We start from the raw sequence: 27630 nt of genomic DNA, 5'->3' as shown, positions 1-27630 counted from the left end.
TCAATGTCCTGTTTCTCTGCATGCTGTATCTCCCACAGAGTCGGTAACAAACTCATTTTCCCCACTAGAAAGAATCACAAAGACTTTGTTGGCGAACTGAGAGAGCGGAGATGGAGAAAGAGAGAAGTAGGTATAAACAGCAAGGGGAGATTGAGGTTGAGGGCAAGAAAAAAAAAATGGGGGAAAGATGTGGATGGATTGAAAAGAAGGGGGGGGTGGCGGTTTGAAGTGAGATGAGATAGCGTCAAGGTGGGGGGAGGAAAGGGGAGTAAGAAGGGAAGATGGAGGGAGGTGGGACACTGAGAAAGCGACACACTTTCCGGGCTTATTTACACGTAGCTGCCAGTATGACAGGTAATTTGGGCAAATTCTCCACAGAGCCTGCAGCAGACGGCGGGGGGATAAAGACGAAAGGAGAGAGCAATAAGAGAGAAAAAAGGGAAGGGAGGAAAGAGGGAGGGGAACGAGGGGAGAAGCACTGAGGGGGACGTGCGCAGACTACCCGACACAGCCTGAGTTGGGTCTGAGAGCAAGACAGCAAATGGTTTTCCAGATTCCAATCAGAGGAGAGGGGTGGGATAGGAGGTGGGGGCGAAGAGATGGAAGGAGGAGGGTGAAACAGGGGCGGAAGTCATCCTGTTGACAGTCTGATCATTTTATTTATCTGCAGCAAGGAAGAGATATCAAAAGCACTTTTTAATTCAATTTCTCTTTTCCTGTTGAGGCTGAAAGATCAAGCAGAAGGCAGGAAAGGGTGAGGCAAAAGAAAAGAGGGGAAAAAAATACATATCCAGATCTCCCGATATATTTAGGCTCTGATTTATTCACTTGTTTGTCTAACTTGTGCTTCGTGTGTGTGTGTGTGAAGACAGGTGTGCGTTCCTCTCAGTACACTTCACGTTGGGGCGAAGCAAGCCTGTTAGACTGTATTTATAGAAAGCTCTTGTTCTTGTTCAGTGTGTGGCTGTCTGTCAGTGCTCAGAGCCAATTAGAAAACACTTGTTAATGGAGGAAACGATCCCCTTCCCGCTACAGTGTGTGTGGGTGTGATGACTTTATTCTCCCTCGCAGTGACAGCAATGGAGGTGTGGACGACAGTAACAGAGATAACGACGAAGGAGATAACGAGGTGTTTGTCCCTGTGGGTGGAGGTCCCCTCAGGAGGTGGGGGGTGCACATTGCACTGGACCCTCCGCTGGCTTCCACTTCCTGTGGTGACTCATGCTTTATATGAGTTGACCTTTTAACCCTGCCTCCTGCTGTGCTCAAAGCCTCAGGCATCACAGTCGTGATCCATCCTTCTCTTGTCACACACATGCACGTGCCGATGCAGCCATGAGCGCATGCTGCACATGCACATATGAATACTCCAGTGTGTATGCACAACAGCCCTCTGATATCAGTCCTTCTTCCAGGAGTCTGGATTCATACTGAGAATAGGACTGGTCAACAAATGTACACATGTACATGTGTGCACGACGGCTACATACACATACATACAAATGTGTACAAACACATGCATACACAATCACACTCTACCCCTCCAATTCAAGCGCCTGTACCCCTTTTACACAACCCAAACAGCTCCATAAAGAGCAGTATGCCCAGTGCTAGACAGCAATCTCACAGTTTATGACACAGTGAGAGTGGAAGAGCAACAGAGGTCCAGCACATAAGAATGAAGACACGGGCCAAATTGAATGAAAAAGAAATGGGGAGCAGATGGGTTGAGAGAGGAACACCCAAAGGCACAGAAAGAGACTTTACAAGAGAAACTGAGAGAGAGAAACATGGAGAAACAAGTTTTTAAAAAGACATTCCCTGACATAGATGAGGTCAGGACAGATGTCTACATCTGGAGGTTGCTGCAGATTCCAGAAGATGGTGTGTGGGTGGGGGGAGGGGTGGGGGGTTGAAGAATGAGTGCAATGAAATATAATCAAAGACAGTGAGAGAAAGGATTACCTCCTTTGCTTCAGTGGAGTATGTAATTGTGGTAAAAAACACTGTCTCGCTGTGACAACAAAACACAATTGTGCCGCAGAGACCAGAGTGTGATGCTTGGAATTAGCAGCAGTGATAAAGATGGAGATAACAGTGAGAAGATGGGGAGGAAAGATTCGGCTGATTATCAGTGTTGATGATAACAGTGTTGGTGGTTATCATAATGAAGGTGGTGAGGATCAAACGTGGCATAATGTCTTGATGATATGACAAAAAAAGATGACTTGATTAAAATTGCTGCTGATGCCAGTGATGATAGTGGTATTTTGTTGGCACAATTTTAATCACAGAGGTTCCAGATTTTACATATTCTTCCTTAATTCAGTATTGCAGGAAGACTGTCTTGCATCACATAATTCCCTTTGGTTTTTTTGCATTTTAGAACGCAATCCCCCATATGACTTAATGAATATTCAACCACCAATACTGCCCTGGGGTATCAACACTGATGTCACTCACTTGCTATTATTTTAAATCTAGTATGACTGCTAACCCTAGAAATTAAATTAGGGATACATGGCCATTTTATACCTACAGAAGCAAATTATTTTTAACTGAATTAACTTTAAGCTTTTAAGCTTCTTCACCCTCTTTCCCCAGTTGGTGAAGGTCCCACCCCAACTCTTGTAACCCATACTGATGAGCTGTCTACTATCTAGCCTGAGGCTGAGGTAATCAGCATCTGTAAAGGCCAGCACAGGTGTGGAAGAACAGTAAAAATGGAATATGCAACATAGATAAATAATTTCACACGTTTATTAACAAGTTCTGCATATGTTTAGCCCAAGTGCCAAAAAAGTGGTTACATTTTTAGGCCATCTAGTGGTCAGATCCAGAACAATTCCAGTGCCAGAGTGAATTACAGGCTGATTAGAGGAAGGATCTTTACTTTGGTCCCTTGGTATTACAAGAGGGTTATTACATTGTGTTGTCTGGATTGGGGATATCGGGTGTTGTAAGTGGGAAGGACTTGTGTCTGTTAACTTCTGACTCATGTTGTGTGATTATTTGATCCTCATGCATGCAGGAAATCAAATTCTATTGAATTTAATCAGCTTTTCACAAACTGAAAGTTTGACATCAGTAAAGGTAAGGGAGGGCTGATACAGACAACATTTAAAAGTGTTGTTGTATTTAGACTTAATATAAAGTTTGTTTGGGTAGAAACACATTCTTTGACTACATGAGAAATAATTACATTTTGAAATAGGATCTGGAGGTAATCACATGACAGCAACAAAAAAAACCAACAACAAAATAATAAGGCCAAAAGAAATAAATTGATATTGGGTAAGACAACCAGTGACTGATAAGTCATCTCCACAACCCACCACAATGTTTTCAACAGTACAAAATAAAAAATGTGCACAAGCAGGATCAGAAACTGGATTGATGAGGTATGAAAATTCTTTTGTATTATTTTAATGTCAAAATTTGCATAGTGCAGGTTTCAGATACACATGTAGCTGATTATGTTGTCTTGCTACCTCTAACTGGAAGCTCTCCGTGAGTACCGTACTTGCATAAACAAAGCTTTGATTAACTTTACTTACTCTTTACTCTGACCCCAATCTTAGAAAAGCCCACATATGCCCTAACTCTATGTTGCTTTACACAGATAATGTATGGCAAGGTCATCCGTCAACCCTGTGTAATTAAATGGGTGGCCTGAAAATGCGCCTTTAGGATACCATTAACCCATGCTTGCCTAACAAGGCTGTGCAAACATAGACTAAATACACCAGCAAACACACATCTGTGGCTAGAGTGAGTGGGAGAGCAGAGAGGAAAATCCATTTCATGAATATTGGATTTCATTATGAGGGTGAAAAACAGCTTTGCTGTGGATCATTCTTTAATGACCCAAAGTCCACATGTATGAATCTTTTAGTAGTGGCTGTCTGTTTGATATGGGGGAAGGACTAAGAGAAAAAAGAGAGGGGAGAGCTGCTTCCCCAGTGGGTTTTGACAGACCATGAGACGAGACTAGGGTTGAGCAGCTGGATCATGGACTCAGACAATCTTTTGGACAGGTAGGTCATCCTATTGCAGACACAGAAAGAGGCCAAGTGGGGATTCAGTTCTCAGACATACTTGTTGCAGTTTCTCTTATTTATGGAAACCTGCAAAGGAGGAACAACAGATTTTGGGTCCAGATTTAATGCTTGTGTCAAATCTTACGGCGCAACTTATTTTTTGGATGCTTGAGGCTGGGCTTAATTCTTTGTTCAAGGTTTGTTTTCAATATGAGAGAAAAAGCTTGCAGCTGAGAGCCTCTTCTTCCCTCCAAACTTATCCTCACTGATTGGCCAAGAGGTCAGACTCCTCACTTTACTCCTCTCCTCTCTCGAGCCACTCGACTCCACCACCCTTCAGTTTGGTTTGTCGTTAATTACAAACAACTCACCTTTCTGGACAGGGCCGAATTTGTCCAGGCAATTTTATGGGCATGTGACACAACAAATGTGTGGGTTTGTATGCAACTCAAATCCAACACCCAGATATTTTCTTTGTGTCTTATTTTGGAAATGGAGGGCTGTCATATTCAATATATTTAGTCCTAATGTATTTTTATTTTCACTCTAATAAGTTCTCCTTCAATCACTCAGTGACTCAGAGGTGATTGACATTATGATGAGTAACTGCAAGGAACACTGGTGAGAAATGGCAATAAAGCTAACATGCCAGGGAACATGATGTAAGTCAGTATTAGTCAGTGCAGCACTGCTGCGTTTTTCTCACGTTAAGTTATGTTGTGACTCTGCTGCTCAAATCAGGATTTTGTGCTTATATCAAAGCACATCTGTATTGCACAATACAACCCAGAATATCTGAAAAGGGAACATATGATATCAAAAGCAAAATGTGTGCACAAAAGCTTAAAGCTAATACGGAAAGATTTTACATATTATAACACCACATTGGTATTGCTTTATTATTTTTTTCTGCACTTTGAGGGAGTGTTCCCTGATTATGGAGCTACTTAAAATCAGCAGCTTTAACCGAAGAAGCAGGTGGAGTAACACAGGCATGAAATGAATGTAGTAACCAACCTGGCAGAGCTAATAAATAAGACAACCAACCACAGCCAGACACAGCCATCCATATGGTGTGCTTCTGTCTCAACCAACTATATTCCATCCTTTGTGCAAAGCCCAGTCCATCCCAGGAGTAGCCTTACCCTTTCCAGCCCAGCCAATTAACTCCTGTAATGCAGCACTCTTCTCACCTTTCACTTCCTTAAATGCAGGAGCCATTACAGGTGCTGCCTCCCCCTGAGCTTCTTTCAAACAGTAGTTCAGGGGGAGGTATAGACCATACATCTCCAAAACATATAGATCCCTCACTTGCTTCCCATCAGCAACATTAAAATATGTTCAAAGGATCACCAAGTCAAGCCGGAATCACTGCAATAAGGGATCAAACGTGTGTCTTTGAAATGGTTGACAACTGTTTTCCTCTGTGCAACACCAGCATCCCTTGAGTATACTATTTATTAATAATAATAATCATAACCCAATATCAAATGCAAATTTTGTTTTCTCACACTTTTGCACAGGAAAATAAACATGTTACAAAATGTATAGCAAAATGTGTCCAAACCACTTATCAGAGACATTAGAGATATCTGAGATATCACCTTTGTGTTTAACACTAGAACCGCCAACGGGTAAATTTTACCTGAGGCTGTTTTTCGATTGTATGCAACTTTGTTTCAATACAATATTCAAGTCCCCCAGTCTTTGACTTTTCCTATAAGTGTGTTACGTAGCACCCCCTATTGTTAAAAATTGTCAAGATAAAGCCAGATTTTAAAAAATGGGCATTTATACCTATAAGCATAATTTTCGCCCTATTAATTTTGAGCATTTAGATAAGCATTCTATTGGCGCCTTTTGTCTAGTCATTGGCTAAACTTTAATTTGGATAAGAGAAAGAGAGTTATGAATGCAAAACAGGACTCAATGCATTAGACTTGCTGAATGCATTGAGTGAAGGAGAGTCTGATGGTGGGGAGGTTTCAGGACTGAGCGACATGTCCTGGGTTGATTCTGACGGGTCATCATCTGACAGCAATCCAGAGCCTTTGTGAAAAGTGAGGCATAACTATTATACTAATATTATCAAATGTAGCCTATAAACATTTATGAAACAGACTTGGTCTAAAGTAGTCTTTCCCTCTGACACAGGTGTGTTTTGTGCTCCCTTCAGGTAGCGTGTGACTCCCTCATTATGTTTTTTGACTGCAGTGTAGGCCAATTGTTTAGCAAAAGTGATCATTATACATTTTTTTCATTGGGTAAAAATCTAATTTGAATGTTTGAATTGATTAGAATTGTTTCTTTTAAATAAATATTTTTGTATGCGTAACTGTTCAGATGCACGCCAGTCCGAAACAAACAAGCAGGTAGAACACCTTAGCTTCTTAGTCTACATTATTATTTTCATTTAGGCCTATAAAAACATTGCAATAGTCAGTTGTTTTTTGTAAATTGTATGCTGCATTTAAATTCTGACTGTGTTTAGAATATAACTATAACAGCGAGGAGTGGATGGCATCAACCGCGCATGGACGTTCACACGTGCAGAAGAGTGCAGGAGAAAATTACCTGTATGATGAAGGCGGAATGCAAACACAATAAAACATTCTGTAAATGCCTGAAGTGCTGGGATGCTATTTGTGGGAAGTGCACACCCAAGGTGCTGAATGTCTGCGCAAAGTGTGTTTGAGCAACATGTAGCATAAAACAATCACAAAATCAATGCATTCTAATGGTGCGTAAATTTTACCCGTTGGCGGTTTTAGGTATACAGCGACTCCTGGTGGTTCTAGTGTTAAAAGTGTGACTTTTATTTACAGTGTAATTTGTATGGCTAGTTCCTGGTTCTACTCAGTGAGGAACCCATCATAGCATTGCTGTTTTTGTATATGTATTGTGTATGATGTAAGGCTGGGCAATAATTCAATGTTATCGTATCTCAACTTTTGACACTATGTTCATATCGTGTTAAAAACTAACTAAATGAAATGGTTTTGCTCAAGCTTCAAGGTACATTTATTTGGCATTCTACAACACAAGGCTGCACAATGAAATTAAAGTTATAGCCCCTTTCACGCTACACACACAGAACATATATACAAATATTTTAAATTAGAATAGAATAAAAATAAAAATATAAACAAGAGAGTGATGTAAGCCTGTCATCATGGAGAGTATATTCACCAACATTTGCTGTGATATACCATTTTTGACTATTGGAAGGTGTCATCTTTTAACGAGTCTGGCATGAATTAAGTTATTAATATCTGTGCACATTCCCATTAAACTTGCTGCAAAGGGAGTACATTACAGGGGGCACCACAGCAGGCGAAGCACAGCTTTTATTACAAGTTGTGAAGATGTGGTGTTCCCCGGGTAATCAGGGCATACACAGACGGTTGACAAATCTGATGGTACTTTTTATCACATATGTCCATACCCCTGTAGGCGTCGAGTTGCCCCAGAAAAAGCAAACAGATGGCCTTAGGTTGTGCGCTCGTGTCTTTAAGTGTGAGCTGAGAGCAGGAAGTAGCAACGGGTGAGTGGGCACAGTCGGAAGGACATGGGGTCCCCGGGGCTGAGCACTAAAGCATAACTTATGGAACACAAACTGTCTGGGTTTTACATTATAATAAATGTGGCACTACTGTAATGCAATTCTATCCACTTCCATGTTTGACTGTGTAATTGCAGTACTTGAATTGAAATGTTGCAGTTTCAAAGACACAGTATTTCAAAGCCATTCAGTCTATATGGCTTGACAACTTGTGTTGTGCCATCTTTGCTTTCAGTCTGCACAGCACACTTGTATAAAAGAGAATCTCTGCTCATTTAGAAGTCCCTGCTTTAAGAAAGAAATCACTGCGCTACATCAAACTGCACTGTCAAAATGCTGACAACGGACATCTATATACTTGAGAATAAAAACCTCGCTGTGATGAAGGGAACACAAATGAGGCATTAAATGTAACAGGCATTGGCTAAAGTGTTTCTTATTCAGTACATTATATCAAACATATTTGCTTAAGTGCATCATATTCAGCACTTCATACCAAATTTTAGAGACAAAACATGTTTTAATCAAGTACAATCCATTACACATATGATGTCATTGCTTTAACTGTCTGAAATAATTGAACCTTAAGGCGAGTCTTCACCTGCCATCATAACTCTTCACATTAATCCACCACATAAAACCCGTGTGGTAAAAAAATCTAATTAAAGGCAAATCAATAGCAGCAGCAGAATTCCTTCCAACATTTTTGGATTTATAAATGCTCTGTAGGACTGAATTGAAATGCAACTTTTTTGCTGAAACTTTTTGCACTGTAGTCGATCAGCTGCTATCTTTCTTTTCTCTCTCCCCCATCAAAAAAAAAACACAATCTTAATAGAAGCCCAATGTCAATAAGGCTTGATCATGATGGATTCAAGAGAGGATCAATCACGTCGGCCTGATTGAGAAAACACCTGCACTGTCTGCCCCACATTTGTCATGTCTGATTTAGCTGCCTCCCTGCAGTATACAGATCAATTCTGATTACAGCTGTCAAACCCGAAATAACAAACAAAGGTAACTGCAGGTTTGATAAAGCAGATATTTATTTATGATAAATACTAACTTGAATCTTACTAACAAGTGTTGAATTGGGTTGTTTATCTTCTATGGTTCAGATATCATGCAAAACTCCATTTTTTCTATCTTAAACCTTCTCACGTTTTATTTTGTATTGGTGGCCTCTCATCACATCATCGCTCAGTCTAGATTTTTCATTTTGTTGTACCATTTGAAGGCATCTTTATCACCGAATTGTTTTCATCCAGTCTATCGCAGCAGAAATGCACAACAGTTTTTTTTAAAGGGGCAGTAAAACAGGCTCAGTGGAACCAAAATCTACAAATTAATTTCTATAATATCAACAATTCCAATAACTCTTACAGTGTCTCAAAGTACAGCAGTTGTTGTCAGATATAGATATTGACTTGTCAGCAAAAACATGTTGTATTAGAGTACTTTTGCCCAACATTAAGCAGCTAATTGCCCTTTTCTGACACCTTCATTATTTCTTAATGGAATTGGAGGTCTGCTGGCCAGATAAAGGTCACATCGATACAGTCAGTACCCCCTTGATGGGGAAAGAGTGTGATGTTTTGCTGCTGTGACAAAATGATTTCACAGAGTAATTTCTAAAGGGAGATTTTCTAAAATGTTTGTTTTTGTTTTTATGTACTAAACCTATTTGGCGCTTCCAGCATATTTGACAAATTTGACTTGCATCTCTGGAATGATATGCATTTTAATGAGTACAATTTGGCCAAATTCCTTCATCTTTAGTGCTGCTCTAACACAAGAGGAAAGGAAAAAAAAGTAACTGACATGTGCTTTTAAACCACAGCCTTGAAATGTCTAAAGAAAAAGATTTTAATCAGAATGTGGAAATCACACTGGCACCCCAGGAATGATATTGCACAACAAATGAGATAGCCCTATTCACTCACATCCCTCAGTGAATAAAGTGTATGATTGAAGCATAATTTAAAAGCACACCATATTCTGGAAATGTCTTAAATAATGTCTGAGTCGAATATTTTGCTCACAACCGCCCCCATGCAGGTCCAAGCACTAATGGAATTTCACTCACTGCATTACAAAACTGGGAAGAGCAGCACAGACTTTTGGCGTTATCCAACCCCACATCTAATTAGTGAAATATCATAATACGATAACAGAGCAGCGTCTTCTCCCAAACCCAATTAATGGTCTATTGCAGCACAAATGTTTGATGAAATCTCACCTAACATCCCAATTACCACAATAGCACCACAATATCACAAATATGTTTTGTTCAAAAATTATTCCTGTGATCTTTTGCTTCAAAATGTGTGCAGCAATCTTTAACACCCAATACCCAGAGGACATGGAGAAAGGAATCAAAATATTTAAAGACACTGTGGAACATTTCCGGTAAGTCCATTTATGGGCTGTCATGGCCAAATCCTTGGTGAAATTCTCCTTAACTGAGTCTTACTGTCAGGATGTCGCGCTAATATGGACACTTTATTACAAGAAAATCCTACCGGCACCTCCACAGCTGGAGCTGGAGCCATGTGCCAGCCTTAAACGACAGGAGAATTGTGGCATATCTCTAAATTGCAGCATACGCTCTGAGTGGAGGGCAATGACTACACCAAGTACTGACTACCACCGGGCAACGGCATGGTTTGTTTTCCTAAATATGTAGCTTTCTAAATAGCAACAGAAACATGTAATGTCAGCATTTGATTGCTGTGTATGCTGGAAATTTTAAAGAATATCTAAATATAATATTTTATGTAATCTGTGGATTCTTGACAAGCTCCAAACCACTTATTATGATGTGGGCGCACTGCATAAGCATCTTATTAGAGGTGTGCTGCCTCGCTGAAATGACTCCCTAACCAGTGCCATATCACATTAGCAACAGCTCCTTAATGCCGCAATATCACACAACAAGTGACCCTGAAACAATTTTACTACTCCCACTCACAGCAATATCACCCAAAGACAGTATTCATTGGCAGGATAAACCTGCCATATTTTTTATACCACCTAATCATCTGCCTGTGAAATCAATCCATCTCGATCACTGCCTGTTGCGGGTCTTTGAATCCCTCATCCCCTTCTTCCCTCACACCATCTGTCTCTCTTCCCTTGCTTCCTCCCAGCAGCCTTCCTTCAATCATTTTTTCATAACTCCTCCATCTCTCCAGCCTGTCCACCCTCATAACCCCCCCCCCCGGCCCTGCTTCTCGCTGTGTGCATTAAACATACATACCACACTACACACACTGCATATAATATGCTTTTTGTATGTGCAAATTTCATGGCAATGTGAGAACATATCAGCTAATGATTGGAGCATGGTGGCATTGACGCTGGCCATGCTTGATTCACAGCAACACGTTAGCTGTCTCAGCTACTGACTGGCTCATTATCATTTAGAACTGCTTGCTACACAAACTACACACCCACACGGTCTGTCGCTAACTCCTGACAGGAATTAGAATTAGAGAGAGATTCTTACAGTCACTATTATGTAGTGCCAAAGTCCAGGGACCCAGCCTCTCATATGCCTTTTTTTGTTCCCATAGGAGACAATGTTGGTATGTAGTGCTCATTAGCACACCCTGTGTCGCTTCTCCACCCCTCACTCATGCCTTCTCTCTCTGTCTATTAAAGTCTGGGACACAATTATCCCTATTCTCTGTCTCTCTCTTTCACCCTCCATCTCTCTCGCTCACTGTGAATGAGAGTCTGGAACACAATTACCCCTGTTCTCTCCCTCTCTTTCTTGCACTTTATCCCGCCCTCCCTCTCTCTAGCTCTCTCTCCACCTCTTATGGCTTCAGGAGAAGTCTGTGATGGGAGCAGCTGCTGAAATATTTATTGATCTGTTTTCCTCAGTTTTATTTATTTCCCTCTCTTCCCTCTTGCCCTCCATTCCCCTCTGCACAGACCCAGAAACACCTCCAGCACCATGAGATGTCAGAGGCGGCGGAGGGGCTGAAAATCCACAACATGAAACCATTATTTAGCATTTGCTGCACCCAGTAGTTTTACCTGTGTAAACAAAACAAGAGGCACGAGTGTGGGATGAAGGCAAATGTGAAAACAACAACAGCATCAGCTACAGCAAGAACAGATGCGGCACAGATTGAGCCGTGAGACAGGTGGATTGTTCGGCATATTTTGATGCCGACATCCGCTGCAGGGGGTTGTTGACAGGAAACACCAAGGTGCTGCTCTTTTTTTGTCAGTGTAAAGGAAGTTGTACACAACTGCAGGCTATTGAAGTAGTAGTAGTCATGGCAACAATGCCCTGAGCAATTATAATTACAACGGTAACAGTGTTAGTACTGGACTAAATGGATTCACTGATGAATCTGACGTTATCTCTGCGTAATTAAAGGGCTTCCGTGCTATCGTATGTCCCCGTGGTAAATATCAGCGCAGTTAACCGGGAGTTTTGAGGTTACTCCAACGGCGAGCAATTCAGCAGTCGTTTGAAACTAATGTTTTTCTCCAGCCTTCTGTTGTAGCACAAATGATTAAACTTTCAGACACACACACATATATATACACACACACAAGGGAAAGATCACACACATAAACACATGAACACACTGAGACACAAAAAAGCACACACACACAAAGCTAAGTCCCATCACCAGGCATGGCCTGCATTAGTGCCTAAGCCTTTTCCATTGATTTGCCGGCGAGCTCCTTGTCTTTTGGTAATGAGGACAGGGAGAGAAGCGGGACCCTCGTCCCTCCCGGCTCCCCTAGGACAAGCCGCCTGCACTAATCTGAATTGTGTTTCCAATCCCTCCCTGGCACAAAAAAGACTAGAAGGAAGAGGAATAGAAGGAAGAAAATCACACAGCGCTCTCACTCCCCCTCTAACAGTATTCATTCCTCGTAAATGTGTAACATCTGCACATCACCAAACAAGAAAACATCTCCCCCCCCCCCTCTTTTTCCCTGCAGATAGCTCAATCTGTAGTGTGGACTGAAGCCTCAGAAACCAAAGAGAAGAAATTTGCACTGTGCTAAGACTTATTCGATTTTCTCTATATGAATGCTATTGAATATATATATATATATATATATAAAGACGTCCCCTTGTCTCCTTCATTGCTGGGCTCCATTGGCTTTCCATAGATTTACTGCTCACACCTTTAGCAGGGGAATTGTTGTATTCATCCTCCCAGTGGCCCAAGTAAAGGAGCTATTCCTCACAGTGTATGCATACGTTTATTTCTGTGTGAGAGTGTGTGTGGGTGTGTGTGTGTCCGTGTGGGCAGTGGTTGATGTGGGTACACGAGCCCCCACATATTCCTGCTTCTACAGCCACTCTGCTCCCTCTTGAATGATCCTTCCCCTGCACTAAATAAAACATAGCTCTTTTTCATTTGTTACAGTGAGAACTCTCAGCTAATGTTCATATTCACACCCGGACTGACGCAGGTCTTTAAGCTGGGACTGGGACACGGGGAGGACGAGGGGAGGTTGTAACGAAGCGAATTACTACAGTAATTAAACACAGTATAACTACCTGTCCCGAGCTGAAAACAGCCCTAGTTCCTTTCCATTACACCGAACTCCATATATTATAACTGTAATTATAATTGCAAACAAGCCTTGCTGTAATCATTATTTATGACACTGACACTATATGTAATTGCCAACACCCCGAACCAATATGTGAGGCCCAGTGAAGTGTTTATCAAAACCGACAGGAGAAATCTCAAGGGCAGCAAGGTGGTGCTGCACCCGCCTATCGTCCGCAGCAACACTGTGGCTAACCATCCTCAAAGGATTTGAACCTGTGACCTCTCAGTCACCGCTCTGGCCAGATAGCTGCTATGAGAGTCTTCTGCTTCAGCCTGGCAGGTCATGGGGTCATCAGCTCAGGGGTTATTCATCTGTGTCTAGCTTGTAATTGGAAATGCTTCAAAATCCACATAGTGACGGCATGATAATGAATACAACTCAACATTCCTCTATGTTCTGGTCATTTGGTATTGCCACTGATACCTGCCACCCCTTAAGAGTTTGATGAGCTGCTTCCTTTAGGGCAGCGGTATAGACTCCCCAAAGCCAGGTGCAATAGATTCACAAATGTATAATTTGTATGTGCAATAGGGCTGCACAATGAATCAAAATATTATCGAAATTGCAATATGGCTATACGGCAATATGCAATATCCAAATCGCATAAGCTGCAATTTTTTGATAAAGTAAATGTGTGACAAAACAGCATTATAATGAAGTACTGTAGTGCTACAGAGATGCCCTGGCCTACAAATCTTGTTCTCCAGATGTAAGAAAACATGTTTGTTCATCGTGATTTTAATAGTTTTTTCAGTGAAAATGAAAATAGTGATGCAAAAAACACCATTCCCACTAATCGTGAATCATTTCCCAATTGTAAAATCAAAATAATGTCAAAATAATCACTATATGATTTTTTTTTACCATATCGTGCAGCCCTAATGTGCAATAAGATCACTTAATTTACAACCTTTGTAGTTACCAAAAAGACATTGTCTTATTGTCTTATTGTTTTTTTAACTTGTTCTTACTTGCTGGTCTTACCAGTTTTAATCTATTCTTACAATTGTATTTTTACTTATGGTTTGTTACTCTTTCTAAATCATATTCCTGTTTTTTAATCTGTTTTACTGATGACTGCTTTGGTGTTTCTGTTTTTGACATTCTGCAAGTCAAATGTCCATTGCGGGACAATAAAGACTGACCTGAACTGATTGTATTTCACAGTACTTGATGTGAATCTTTAACACCTGAAATCCAATAAAAACAATGTCAATGGTTGCTAGGTATGACATGATTCGCTGCACTGTACTCAGAAGGCTAAAGTCATGGTATAATAGCTGTTTCATTTCTAAAGTGATTCTACTAAATCATCAGTGGTGGTATTTACTCTTTTCAGTAACTTCTGGTACATTTCCCAAATGTTTCTGCTGCTTTAAGATTAGAAAATCTCAAACTTGTTCTTGCGCTCTGATTCCTTTACCATAATAACACTTCCTAACTTTGCTATACACAACAACACTGGAATATATCAAAATCAACTCTTCTCCAGTACACCATGCTATATTCACCAAACATTCTGCCTTTATCAGGGTGTTTTAATCTTGATATATCAATCCTCAACCATTAATTAAAATTTAGTTACCATAAAACACTGAACTCATCTATTCATTTTCCACCACAGCACCTGTCTCTGCCAGTCCTAGGTCAAAACACAGCTGGATTTTCTTACAGTACTATCTTGGCTCAACTATGTGTGAGGAATAGATTCAGTGGAAGATGTTGGATGCACAGCACCACAGGCCACTACAGAGCAGCAAGAGAAATAGAAAAAAAGTGAAACCCAAGGGAAAAACATTCAGACCACAGACCCACTCCAGGCTGGTTAAACCTCCAACCCTTGTCCCTGAGGCTCTTGAGACCAAATCCAGGCCCTCTCACTCACACACTTGCAGATAAATAAAGCCTGCCAAAATGGCACAGCATTTCTAAGCCAAACATGGAGAACAACAGCACACAGAAACCATGGATTTCAAAGGGAGGGAGAAAAAGCAGAGGCCCCTCCAGAATAGGAGCAAGGCATCTGTTGATGCTGGCATCTCCCTTCTCTTCATCTCCAAGCCAACACTGGTGATCCAGTCGAGTGTGTGTGTGTGTGTGTGTGTGTGTGTGTGTGTGTGTGTGTGTGTGTGTGTGTGTGTGTGAGGGGGCAGGGAAGAAGGAAGGTGGCTACATGCTAACATGTGCAATGTGCATTGACCCCACTTGGCCCCCATATGTTGCTGAAACAAGACCGATGGCGGGCTACAAAGAGACCCCGTCTGTTTTCACCTGTGTTTCTGCCCTGTACACTTCCTCTTACCAGAACCTCCATCACAGCAGTGCATGTTGGTGAGAAGACCCATCTGTTGGACCATATGAACATTAGTGACATATATGGACAGTATACAGTACAGTGTGAAAGTGGGATTTCTTGCAATAATTGCATTAATGGATATCTGTAAGGCAGAAATGTATAACCTTAAACATCCTCTGCTGTGACCATGTAGCACTGTAAGCAAGAGCAATTTCTCTTGTCATCTTCACTTTTCACTAAATCAATGACAGCATTATTCTCATTCAGATCTTGCAAGTTTCTGTCACAAGAGAAATCCTTTGAGTGGAGGGTAAATTGTTTAATTGGAGGTATGTGTGATACATTCACAGCCTTAATGCTCCATCATCGGGAAAACAGCAAAGCCTCGCAGTGTCTGGTCTCATAGATGAAACAGGTTTTGATTAATTGCAGACAGCTTGTATGTCAGAAATATGTACATATTTTAACTGTATGTATAAGTGGGCACTTGGCCATCCAAGTGAATTATGGTTCTCAGACATTTTAAGTGGAAAAAAAGGGAGAATAACTGTGGAAGGGAAAGGCATGATGGCATGCCAGGAGCTGGCCATCTCACCCATGGACTGGTTTGTGCACGCCAAGCCAGTAGGAAACCTTTGAATAGCCTAATTGTGTTTTGCAGGATAGAAAAAGCCCTTTTTCAACCTGGCTGGCATGCCATTGCACAGGTCTGAAACACATTTTACTATCTGTTTCTGAGGGTATGAAAGATAAAAATGACACTCTCTTAATAAATATTTGTCGTGCATAAGGTCAAGTGGCTAAATGGGTGAAAATCACTATCAAGAGGAAGAAATATCTTCAGATGAACAAATTACTGTACAGTCATTCAGAGAAATTTCTCTTATACATCATTAACCTGGCAATAATAACTCACACACAATCCGCTAAACAATGGTGAAGCATTTAAGCAACCACATACCACACCGGGCCGACTCTCTGGAGCACAGATAAAAAGGATTATTCCACTGCTGCATGATTTATCAAGCAGTGGACTGTGCCCTTTTAACAGTCATGTTCTTCCTTTATAATGCATGCTTTCTACCTTAAAAGACGGACGTGTTGTGGACCTGCAGCAACTCACAGCAGCAGGCGGGATTCCTCTCCGAGATGAATCTGATTCACATGTGCTGCAATGTGCACAACTCACATCAATATCCAATCATTCCTCAACTGTGGCTTACATGATTGGTCATACTTTCATATTCCAAAAACCCACAGGTTACAAATTCAGAGGGCTGAAAGCTGAAATGAGACTCAGTATGGTTGTAGGGTTGGTTTGTGTGCTGTGTACGTCCTGCAGGGCTGTCCGTCTGCTCTCTGCCTGGTGTGGAGAAGGGGCTTGCTGTGGCAAGCCAACCATGACCAGCTGGGCTCCCCTGCCCACAAGGAGCTCAGGAGCAGGAGGCTATAGCCCGTCTGCATCTGCAGGTTGTTAACCTCACATCTTATTGCACTGACACATCAATTATTGTTATTAAAGGCCGGAGTAATTTATTTATATACTGATTTCCCAAAGGACGAAGGCAGGACTAATTGAGCCAGGTGTGTGTATCTGTGTGTGTGTGTTCATGCTAGATGGGCAGGGGGAAATTAGACTACATGGTGAGCATGCTGCGCACAACTAATACATGGTGGGACATCCCATAGCGTGGTTAGAATATTAGAGGATGACATGATGAAAAATGCAAGAAGATTTTAAATGTTCCCTTGTCAGCGTTCCCTGTGGACAACAACAACATAACAGCAGTATCTATTTATGTTATTCACAATGAAGCAGTTTAAAATGCAATCTGAATGTTCTGGCTGTGCAAGTTATCTGGACACTGTAAAAGGTTTTAACTGCAGGATTTTTAGAGCAGATGAATGAAGTGTGTTTATCTCTTTTGTTGAGCTGTGGGAAGATGTTTATGCCAGTGATAAAAGAGGAAATGTAGGCTTGACTACCCAGCGCATGTTTGACCCCCTCAGCCCCCCAACTGTCCACCCTTCACCATTTATTTCTCTCTGTGTCTCTCTCGACCTTGGTCTTGAAGAGAGAACAAAACACTATCTTTATCTCCTGAGTCTCTCTGCATTGCTTCTACTTATGTTAACCCCACCACCACCACCCACAATCCCCCCCCCCCTTGCACTGGTGGTGCGTCGTGTGCGTGGGATACCAGGCAATTCATGTCACGTAAAGGAATGTTCACAGAAGACTGGCGATGGGAGTCTATTTTTTTCATATAAACATCTTAACATGCATCACTCGTTGCTTACATTGAACCACGAAGTGGACTTGGAGATGAACCTGGCGCTGCGTTCACGTGCACGCGCTCACGCAGACAGACGCATGCGCGCGCGTACACACACACACACACACACACACAGCATCCCTCTCTCTCTACATTTGTATATATCGCTGCGTGAGCAAATGGAAAGCTGGAGCGCAGTGGCACAGCAGACACGCGTGATTCCCAGGCAGGTAGAGCCCCCCTCCTCATCATTAGTATTCACCTCCACAACCGTCTTCAGAAAATGAAAGACGAAGATACGTATGCGTAGAGGCGCAGCAGCACAGAACCGTCAACACATCACTAAAGTAGCTCGAAAGAACTTACCTTTCGACAGCAGAACCAGGATCAAACCAGCAAACGCGTTCCGCAAGAGGGGGCAGCCCATGATGGAGTTCTGATAGATTTTCTGCTTGTTTTTGCAGCCAAATGCCTATTCCTCCTTTTATGTTACCGTTGCAGGGAATATGTATATAAAAAACGACCCAGTGGATGAATGTCAACAGCAATCGTCCAACGCTTTCTACATGTGACTGGACGAAAACATCAGTCTTGTCCACTTGACTTTTCCTTTTGATGACCCCAGTCGGAGAGAGAGACGGAGAGGGCTGTTTGTCTTCTCCTGTGTGGAATCTCTCAACCAGAAAAATATCAGAGCAGAAAAAACAAATATCCTAGACACTTAGTTTGGCTCTCAGTGCCTTGAAGGAAAGAGGAAATATTTTAGAAAATGCATGGGAAGAAAAGGTAAAATTGAAACTGTCCAATGACTTGACATAAATATGTTTTTTTGTCAGAGAACAGGATGGGGTCTGTGCGTCCTGACCAGTCGCAAGTCGCCACTTCAGCCTTAATTAGCCTGCTCCCGTATGTCTCTGTTGGTATGCAGCGCGTCTCGTCGCTCCACACTCAGCGCGTCGCAGGGAGCAGCACTGAATGCGAGGCGCACAAGAAAGAGCATGATTGACAGTTCAAGGAGAGCCCATTTCCCAATCACCGGCCCCAAGTCAGGAGGCGGGATTTACGATTGCACCGATGTGGCGCTCGGAGAGGCCGGCCAAGGAGCCTCACCGGCCTATCAGAGGCGCGCGGTGGGCGGGCAGAGCACAAGGCGAAGCACGGCGCGGTGATAATGCAATGTGATTTATGGCCGGTTCGGTGTTGCTGCAGTACTCAGAGAAAACAGTCCACTGGGGGACAGGCAGGCATAATAACTACAGGGACAGAGGTGGGGCGGGGGTGAGTGTGGGGCAGGTGGAGCCATATGGGCTCGGTGCGCGACGTTTGGAGACGATGAATGGAAACAGAACAGAACGAGTTAGAATGACAGGTTGTGCTGCTGATGAGCAGATGTTGCTCAATTGCTGAAAATGAATATTGTCAAATCAGAGGAGGAGAAGCCTGTAAAGACAGTGAGAAAAGTGCCCACATACATAGAAGTTGTGGGTAGACTGGGTGGACTGGGTAGAATGTTAGAGCAGATTGTAACAGCACTGGAGAAAACACACCATCTGACTTAATCACACTGCTGACTTAATGGCAGGCAACATAAACCCATGTAGGAAGACTTTTATGCAGAAGTACTAATGAACCATTTATAAACATGTAAGTCTCTTAGTCTGTGCACTACATCTGGTACTAGAAGTGTGAGAAGCAGTTGTCTAAAGTGAAGATCTAATTTTCTTTAAAAGGCTAGTCACATGGTGAGCTAATCATCTTGCGTGAAAGCTAGAAGCCCAAGACAGACACAGCTACTACACAGGAAGCTGTGAAAGTCCCAGAAAACTTGCCAAATTTATGCATACTTCCCTAACATTTGACAGTTCATTAAGTACGGTCATATTGCATCATATCAGCAGACCTCCATGGTCAGAAACACACAACATACAGCTCATGCAGTGCCCACTGGGTCAATTTTGAAATATTTACTGTATGCCAATGATGTTTATATTATCTGATGTATTGTTCTATTGTTGACTGATACACTTGTTTCTTTATTCCCCGAATAACCAATTAATGCTTTATTACTGCTGAGTGCAGAAGTTATAAAGCACCGTTAGCTGATTTATGGTATTTGGACAGAATTACAATAAATACAGTTGGGGATTAGCTGACTGCATATCTGCCTCAGATGAAAGATGAATGGGCAAGCACTAAGAAAACCCACGACAGATTAATATTCAGCTAATCAAAGCCCAGCATTAGTTACTTACAGTGTGTGATTTGTTTGTAAATACTTATTATTCACTATTAATTAGATTTGACACAGTGGAGTGAATCAGGAGCCAGTCATGTTTATGATGTTAACCACTGGCTCATTAGGGTGTTATTTTTGAATGTTACTTTCTGATTTTTAGCAAACTGATGCAAAGTGTATGATTTATGGATACTGCAGATGATATGACAGCGACAGATAAATAGATAGCTAGATGAAACCCAATTCAACATGGCTCCCACACCCTTAACTAAATGCTATTGTTTGTACAAAACAATTAAGCCTAGCACAGTATGGTACACTATTGCTCAAATCAGCATGCCCTCCTCCTCCTCCTCTTCATCTGGACATACAGTATTTGCACTGAAATGCCGCAGGACAGTTATTGTACAGCTTCCACATTAGCATAGAAACATTGCCTCTGCGTGACACTAAAACTCTGATCCAAACAAGAGATACTGTATATGCAGTAGAAAAGCTTCATTAATGGTATTCATGATTGCAATCAGTAATTCAGCTGGGTTTCCATCTACTCATGGATATTATTTATAGACCTGACACAAAATGCAGTTTGTTTGTTCCAAGTTATTCAATAAAAGTAGAAACACCTGCGAAAATGTTGACATAAATTTGCATTTTGACTCAGATTTTACAAAGCCAATTACCCTCAGACCTCGCCAGCTCCCATCATACTGTATGACATCCTGAGCACAGTGGAAGCTGGCTTAGAGGGGGGCTGAGACAGAGGAATATTTCTCAATTTTGGAAAGACTGACATGCATCAGAATAAGGAACTGGTGTTGCTTTTTCCATTGTAGTTAAAGGCAAAAAACAAATTTACACATGCAACACTTACTGTAGATACACAACATGCTCACATGTACATAAACATTGTTACTTTGAGTGTCTGTTATGTTACTTACCGTGGTTCTCTACTTTAACAGTATATCCTAAAGAAGCTTCCTTCTCTGCACTTAATCAATGCTGATGGTTGGCTGGAAAAGCACTGGGTGCAAAGAATAGACTGTATATGAAGACAACGGGTCACCACTTCCTTCCGCTATGCAAAAAGGAAGCCAAATAAACAGGAATGGATAAGAGCCAGTTATTAACTCTTTATATCTTCTGACTGCTCAGTTTTGAGACATCTTGGTTGTTACGTTTGGTGCAATGTTTTAAAGGGCAACTCTGCTTAGAAGAACGTGAACAATCATATTAGTCCTTCATCAATGTGCAGCATTAATATGAGCATCGAGGTGGACTTGCGGGCTCCTGGAGACTTGGAGGGCCCACAGAAACTCAGTAAGATGACTTACAGAGATTGATAGTGGACCCTCATTTCAGACTACATGCTGGAGGAAGACACTTATAATATAGATAAAAGAAATATAAAATAGAGAAAAGAAAAAGTAGGTGACTAGACAATAGTAGGAAAGTACATGTTTGAGGTTAGAAATTAGTGTGTATGTGCTTGCTCAGTAATTTTAAATGTGGGCTGACAAGTGGCAACAAGTGGCTTTGTATTGGGGAAATGGTTAAAGAGGATGTAAAGCAATGGACAGGACAGCTTCTTAGGTCTGTTAAAAGAAAATGGTATGGTAATATAAGATGAGCCAGAGAAAACTTGGCTTAGAGCTTTTTCAGAGCTTCTCCCAGGCCCTCTTACTGACAGAAGAGCAGGAGACTTTTTTCTGGAGAGGGAGACCTCATCTTCTTCGAAGGTAACACTAATTAGAGTAATCATCTTAGAGCTTTGACCTTTTGTATATTTTCTGTTTTGACCTTCAGTCTTTAATTTCTTAACCTTTCTTAAGTGAAGGTTCTCATAGCTGCAGCAACCAGTTATTGTAAAAAAAATGGATTTAATAATCCCAATCATTGCTGCAGAAATGCTACACTCTCATTATCTGCATTTTTCATGACTTCGGTGAGTGACCATTTTCTTGTAGTCCTTCTTGTACTGAGCTTTATGGCGCTGTCATGGTGCAGTTAAGAAAATAGAATGATTATTTAATTCCTATGGCTTCTTTGAGTATGAGGTGAGTCACAGTGATCAGGGTTGTTTGATGTATGATGGGGTCATGAGGCATACTAGAATGTGATTGACTGGCCACAATGCCACTGAGTGCATCATCAGTCTTCAGGGGGAGGAACAGTGAGGTTAGTTTGATGGATTGTAAGTTAACCACACTTTGCAGCAAGCTATTTAAAATTCTGCAAGGTGCATTGTAGCATATGTGTACATATGTATGCCTGTATAGGCTTATACTCAAATGAGCAGTAAGGGTATATGCCTGAGACTATACCTCGCCTGCGATCAGAGTCACTGAGACACCTTGAGTGCCTGGGCTGAAATGACAGTAATTTCACACCCAATTAATATATAGTATAAAGCAGACACATACTATAATGTCAGATGTTGGCACCTTGACTGTAAGGACAAACACAGAAGGACACCTCGCCGAGCTTGTTTGAGGAGCGGGGCAGTTTATGCAAACATAACTGACTTGGAGTATGTCTGGCAGGGGGAACCTGTCCCTGAAGTGTCTGCTGTAGAGCCACCAGTTGGGCTGAGACACCCCACCAACCTGTTTAGTATGGTAATGTATGGAGATGCGGGCACGGGCACTTTTTCCCTCTTTCCCCTTGCTCCGTCTTTAAGCCCCCCACATTAATTGGCATGGCAGAGGCGGCAGTGACTTGGTTGTAATCACTGTCCCTCTGAGAACCCCACTGAGAAGGATTGAAGGAGAGAGAGACGGAGGGAGAGCGAGCGAGAGCCTTTGGTCTCAGAAGGCTTGTCTTCTGAGTTATGTTATCCCAAGAGATGCAAGGAAGCAGAAAGAAAGGGAGGGAAAAGCAAGAGAGGAAGATGTGGAAGAAGGAGGGAAAAAAAAGGGAGAAGCTGGAGAGGAAATTGTGAGCTCTCCTGCTCCTGGAGAAATGGAGGAGTACAGATGGAAGGAGAGGAGAATAGGATGGGAGATTCATGTAGGGGATTATGGATGGAGATTTATAGTTGGATCGGTGGGAAAAAGGGTAGCGGATTGGGGTTTAGGATGTTTGATCGATATGAAAAAGATGAGAAGGAAAAAGAGGGCAGTGGTGGGTCAGAAGAAGATGACAGAGGTCGATTGACATTAAAGCTCTACCTGCTGTAATTTAATTGGTTTTCATCCTTTCCATCATCCAGTAAACTTTCCAAACTGAGAGAAAAAGTCAGGTGGGAACATGCCTCACATTTGTAATTCAGGAAAATTGATTTATTAACCATAACCTATTAATTTGGTTCATTTCCACCGCCGATACAACCCTTGCTGTTAGCGCCTCACAAGTTGATGTTGTTATATCCACTTTAAGCACACAATTGTTTTCACTGCTGATTGCTGCCGCCGCAACACGCCACGCTTGTAAAGTACCTTGAAATTGAGGAACTGCATCTGAATCTGAAGAGGAGATGACAAAGAGAGCCTGCAGAGAGATGGAGGAAATGGAGAGAAGTCGAAGAAAAGGGAGAGAAGAAAAAGTCAAAATACAGAAAAAACTGAAGGTTTCTCCCTTAGAGGGTCAAAATGTAAATGTACTCCATCTTGGTCAAGGCTGCTAATTGCTTTAACCAAAGGATGAGTGTGTGGGTAAGTGTATGTGGGCGCACGCAGGCATATATACATGGATGTGTTTCCCCATAGGCAGAGAATGATGGATAGTAAATGAATGATGAAACAGTGCAGGGAGAGTCACCTTTTAAGAAGTGAATGGAGCCTGAGCGCGTCAGAGAGTGCGGCCTTGAAGCCAGATCAAAGCCACGAGCCGAGCTGTAATAGATGATGGAATTTAATCATGTCTGCTGCCTAACGCTCTCTCTCTCTCTCTCTCTCTCTGTTTTATGGCTTTCAAAATGCAACTGCTATTTTTCGTTCACTTTACTTCGCCAAATTTTTTCCATCACTGAAACACTCTGACTTAGATGCAAGTCACTGACATGGGCTACTGAAGTACAATGACACAAAAAAACATCAGTATAATTACTTTATTAGTGCAGACTGATGTCGGATCGGCTGGTCATGTTTCATGTCACATCAGTTCCTTAGTTAGCGTCCGCTGGTTGCCTTCAGGCCATGAGGAGGCCTTTGCTGCTGAGCTCTGTCATTTTCCCTCAGTCCGGGAATAAGTGCTGTGTCTCACTCCGCAAACCATCCCCTACTAATTAAAAAATTCTTAATGATAGTACTTCAAGAGCAGTCCTTATGCCATTAATCATTCACATATCCCATAGATCTTGAAACAAATGGGCAGCAAAAAACAGAATTTTTCCGTGGTGGGAAGGAAAAATTGTGTGCTTCATTATCATCAAGAGTACTTTTGCATCCATTTGTATCCATAACTGTTGCACTTTAAGCAGCAATTCATTAATCAATGATACGTTTGGAGGGATTATTGAACTGTGACTCAGCCATAAGGCAGCCGCAGAAAGGTCCACAAAAGCAGTTTGGTTGAGATTAGTCCAGTCAGAATCCTTAGAAAAGATTGGAGAGGCCATGAAACACTTTGCTCCGAGCCTGAATTGGTAGTCTTGGAGCCAACAAAAGTGTGGCATTGATGAATAACTGGTATCTGAAGGTAGATATCTATCATGGATAATCATGCCAAGTGCCATAGTTTTAAGCTTTGAGCATGGATGCTTATGACTGGCTCACATATCATCTTAACCACTCCCGAGTTCCCTAATGGATTCTCTGCCCCTGTCATCTGTCTCTTTTGTCCTTTTTTCATTTAACCACACTAAAGTGAATCACTCCCTTTCACTGCATTTCTTTGATTTTTTTTGTTTCCAGTTGTTGTCTCTTTCCTCCTTTTATTTCCCTCTCTGTCACCCATTATGACAGTCTTCCTCTCCAGCCGACTATTTGTCTATCCCCTTCGTACTTTCTCTGCTTCCCAGCTTCAATTTCCGTCTCCCCAGCTTGATTCAGCAGTAATGAGTGCAGCTTAAGGTGGGGCTGGCCTGAGGTGAGCTGGAGAGAGGCAGGGAGGTTAATGAGAATAGCAACCTCGCTTTTTGCCTGAGGTGTAAAAAGACAGTAAATGGATGAGTGAAGGAGAGAGAGAGCAAGGGCCAGGGAGACAGATAGACAAACTGACAGACTGTACTAACGTTTGCAATAATGAATTTAGCTGATTCACAAATGCACTCATGTCGGACAGTGTGACCGTCAGCCAAGGTCAAAGTATGGTGGTGGGTTTGTGTCAAAAATAAGGACCACGTGTTTAAATTAGTAATTTTTTAAATAGAAATATATGGTACAACTTTCAACAATATTCATAATAACAATATAATAACGTATTATACTCAATCATAATGTATTATTAATAAATGTATTAATAATTCCAGTGTGATAAACTATTTAGCCATCTGGGATCTTCAGAACAATTCCATTAACTGCCTCACCAAGATTCTTATGGTTAAGAAAATTAAAAACCAAACAAGGGCGCACAGTGTTAAATACATGAAGCAGCCCACACATTTCAGCAGCTCTGCCATGAGGAGGCGAGTGGATGATGCTGCTTCCTCTTCTGTGGACTTTCTCATTCATCCAAACAACCACTGGGGACAAATAATCTTACTTTGAGTTTGTAAGTAAGAAAGTGAATAAATAGATTAACAAATGCGATGGCAGTGCTTCAGATCTACAGACTATAAGGTAAAAAAGATAAAATCAGCTTCAGCTGAAACTAAACTTAAATGGGAAAAAAATCGAAAGAATGAAAAATAAACTTTGGAAAATTATAAAGCTGTAGTAAAAAATCCTTGGTTGACACATTAAATGTGTGCACATAAAGTATTTTATGTGCAGTTTTAGTGCTTTTTCACAATTTTGTCAGTCTGTCATATCCAGTCACCTATAAGTGATATCTCTTTTTCTGTCACCAGTCCATTTTTCCCTCCTTCTCACTCCCTCCTTCCTCCCATACCTGCCCTTATCACTATTTTCTTTGTTTCACTCCCAAATCAATCTTTCTCATTTTGTCCCAAATTGATTTCGCCATCTCTTATCATTGACACAATCCTGCGATCCGCTCTCACAACCTCATCCAGTCCTATCCTGCTTCGTCTTTTGCTTTTTTTTCTCCTTCTCTATCTCGTTCTCTATCTAACCTGCTCTGCATTCCACTGCGACTCATTACAAATGGAGCTCCTTTGCTCTGTCCTCTTACTTGGTAACCTCTGCAGAGTTGTGGAACAATGTCTTGATTGGATGTGGCTGGCATTGCTAAGCATTCTGTGCTGCAGAATTGGTGCCATGTATAAGATATTATGTTGGCAGCTAACAGTGTATTATCACTGATAGACAGTACTATGAAGACAGATTACCAAACAATCAGGATGGTTGTGACAAAGTATACTGATCCACACTCAAAGTATTTCATTTTCATGTCTACAAATTATTCAGCATTCACATCTATCATAAAAGAAAACATTTGAATACCTTATATTTTAACAGCTGCAGTGCTGCAGTTAACATCTCTAAACCACATGTTTGTAGAAGGCAGCAACCATGTTTATTAACTCTGACTGCTTCATTAACATGTGTACAGAAGGCCTACATGTACTGCAGATTGTAATTTTAGTTATACAAACACCGGCAGCAGAATAATCACATTTGTCGACTGGGCAGAGCCAAAGAACGGTGCCCCCGGGGATGGAGCTGAACTGTGGGGATTTTGGCAGAGTGGGCAAAATCACAAGTTGCACATGCAAGTCGCGTGATGCTTTGAGGCCCGAAGAGATTTCTTCCCATAAAACTGTTTCATAAAAACGAAACAGCTGTGAAACCATGATGACTATATCCTGGGCCACTTGTTTCCAAAACAACTTTTTCAAAAGCCTCCAAGAGCAACATGTTTTTTGTTTATTTAGTTTTTGAGAAATATCCAGTAATATTCTGACATTTAGTAAAGAATATGATATATTATTAATGTTGTGTAATTGATTATTTTTGCTTGATGTGACACTGACTTCACATGTATAAATTCCACACTGGAAATTAATCAGTCTGGATATAATTGAGCTCGCATTTGTAGCAATAATAGCAGAACATCAGTCAGATAATGTTTACCATTACATTTTCTACAGCTAAAGTTAAAGAGTGGCTGATAACACAGTGGGCTGTCTTGTATGCTTTGATAGATATATGTTACGAAAAGATATATTTTAAAACATAAAAGAGAAAAGTAAACAGTGGGCCTAAAATAGAACCCTGAGTAACTAATTCTCAAGAAATCAGTGTGTCACCCAAATTTGTCACTGGTACTTTAGCTCTAAAACCACTTAAATACTGCCAGCCCAGTTTCCCTAGTAATTAGGTCCATGTTGTATGATTCCAGACCAAACGATTAACGTTAGGTGTTACTCAGGAAGTAGTGTGTGGTGTGGTGTAAGGGCGTGTTGAATGTCTCACTTCCATGAAGGAGATCAGAGTATAGATTAGAGTTTGTATCTGGAGTCTGAGCCCCTACTACATGTGATCATGTTCCTGCAGCAAACTTTTCAGATCAAATGTAGTAAACAGACTGAAGGTTGCAAAAAAAAATGGTATAATCCT

At 41.4% G+C, this 27630-nt stretch overlaps 1 protein-coding gene across 1 annotated transcript in view; it reads right to left on the bottom strand.

The window, feature by feature from the left end:
• Positions 1–18975, bottom strand: part of iglon5 (IgLON family member 5) — a 93274-nt gene extending 74299 nt beyond the window's left edge. The window contains exon 1 of the mRNA XM_044208374.1: positions 18139–18975. Within this exon, the coding sequence (XP_044064309.1) occupies positions 18139–18199 (61 nt within the window). The 5' untranslated portion in view covers positions 18200–18975. The remainder of the gene's footprint in view (positions 1–18138) is intronic.
• Between the last annotated feature and the right edge of the window lie 8655 nt (positions 18976–27630).

The sequence above is a fragment of the Siniperca chuatsi genome, linkage group LG9 (assembly GCF_020085105.1).
Source record: "Siniperca chuatsi isolate FFG_IHB_CAS linkage group LG9, ASM2008510v1, whole genome shotgun sequence".
Lineage (NCBI taxonomy): Eukaryota > Metazoa > Chordata > Actinopteri > Centrarchiformes > Sinipercidae > Siniperca > Siniperca chuatsi.
Note: the sequence above shows the minus strand (reverse complement) of the source record. Positions and strands in the feature narration are given on the sequence as shown.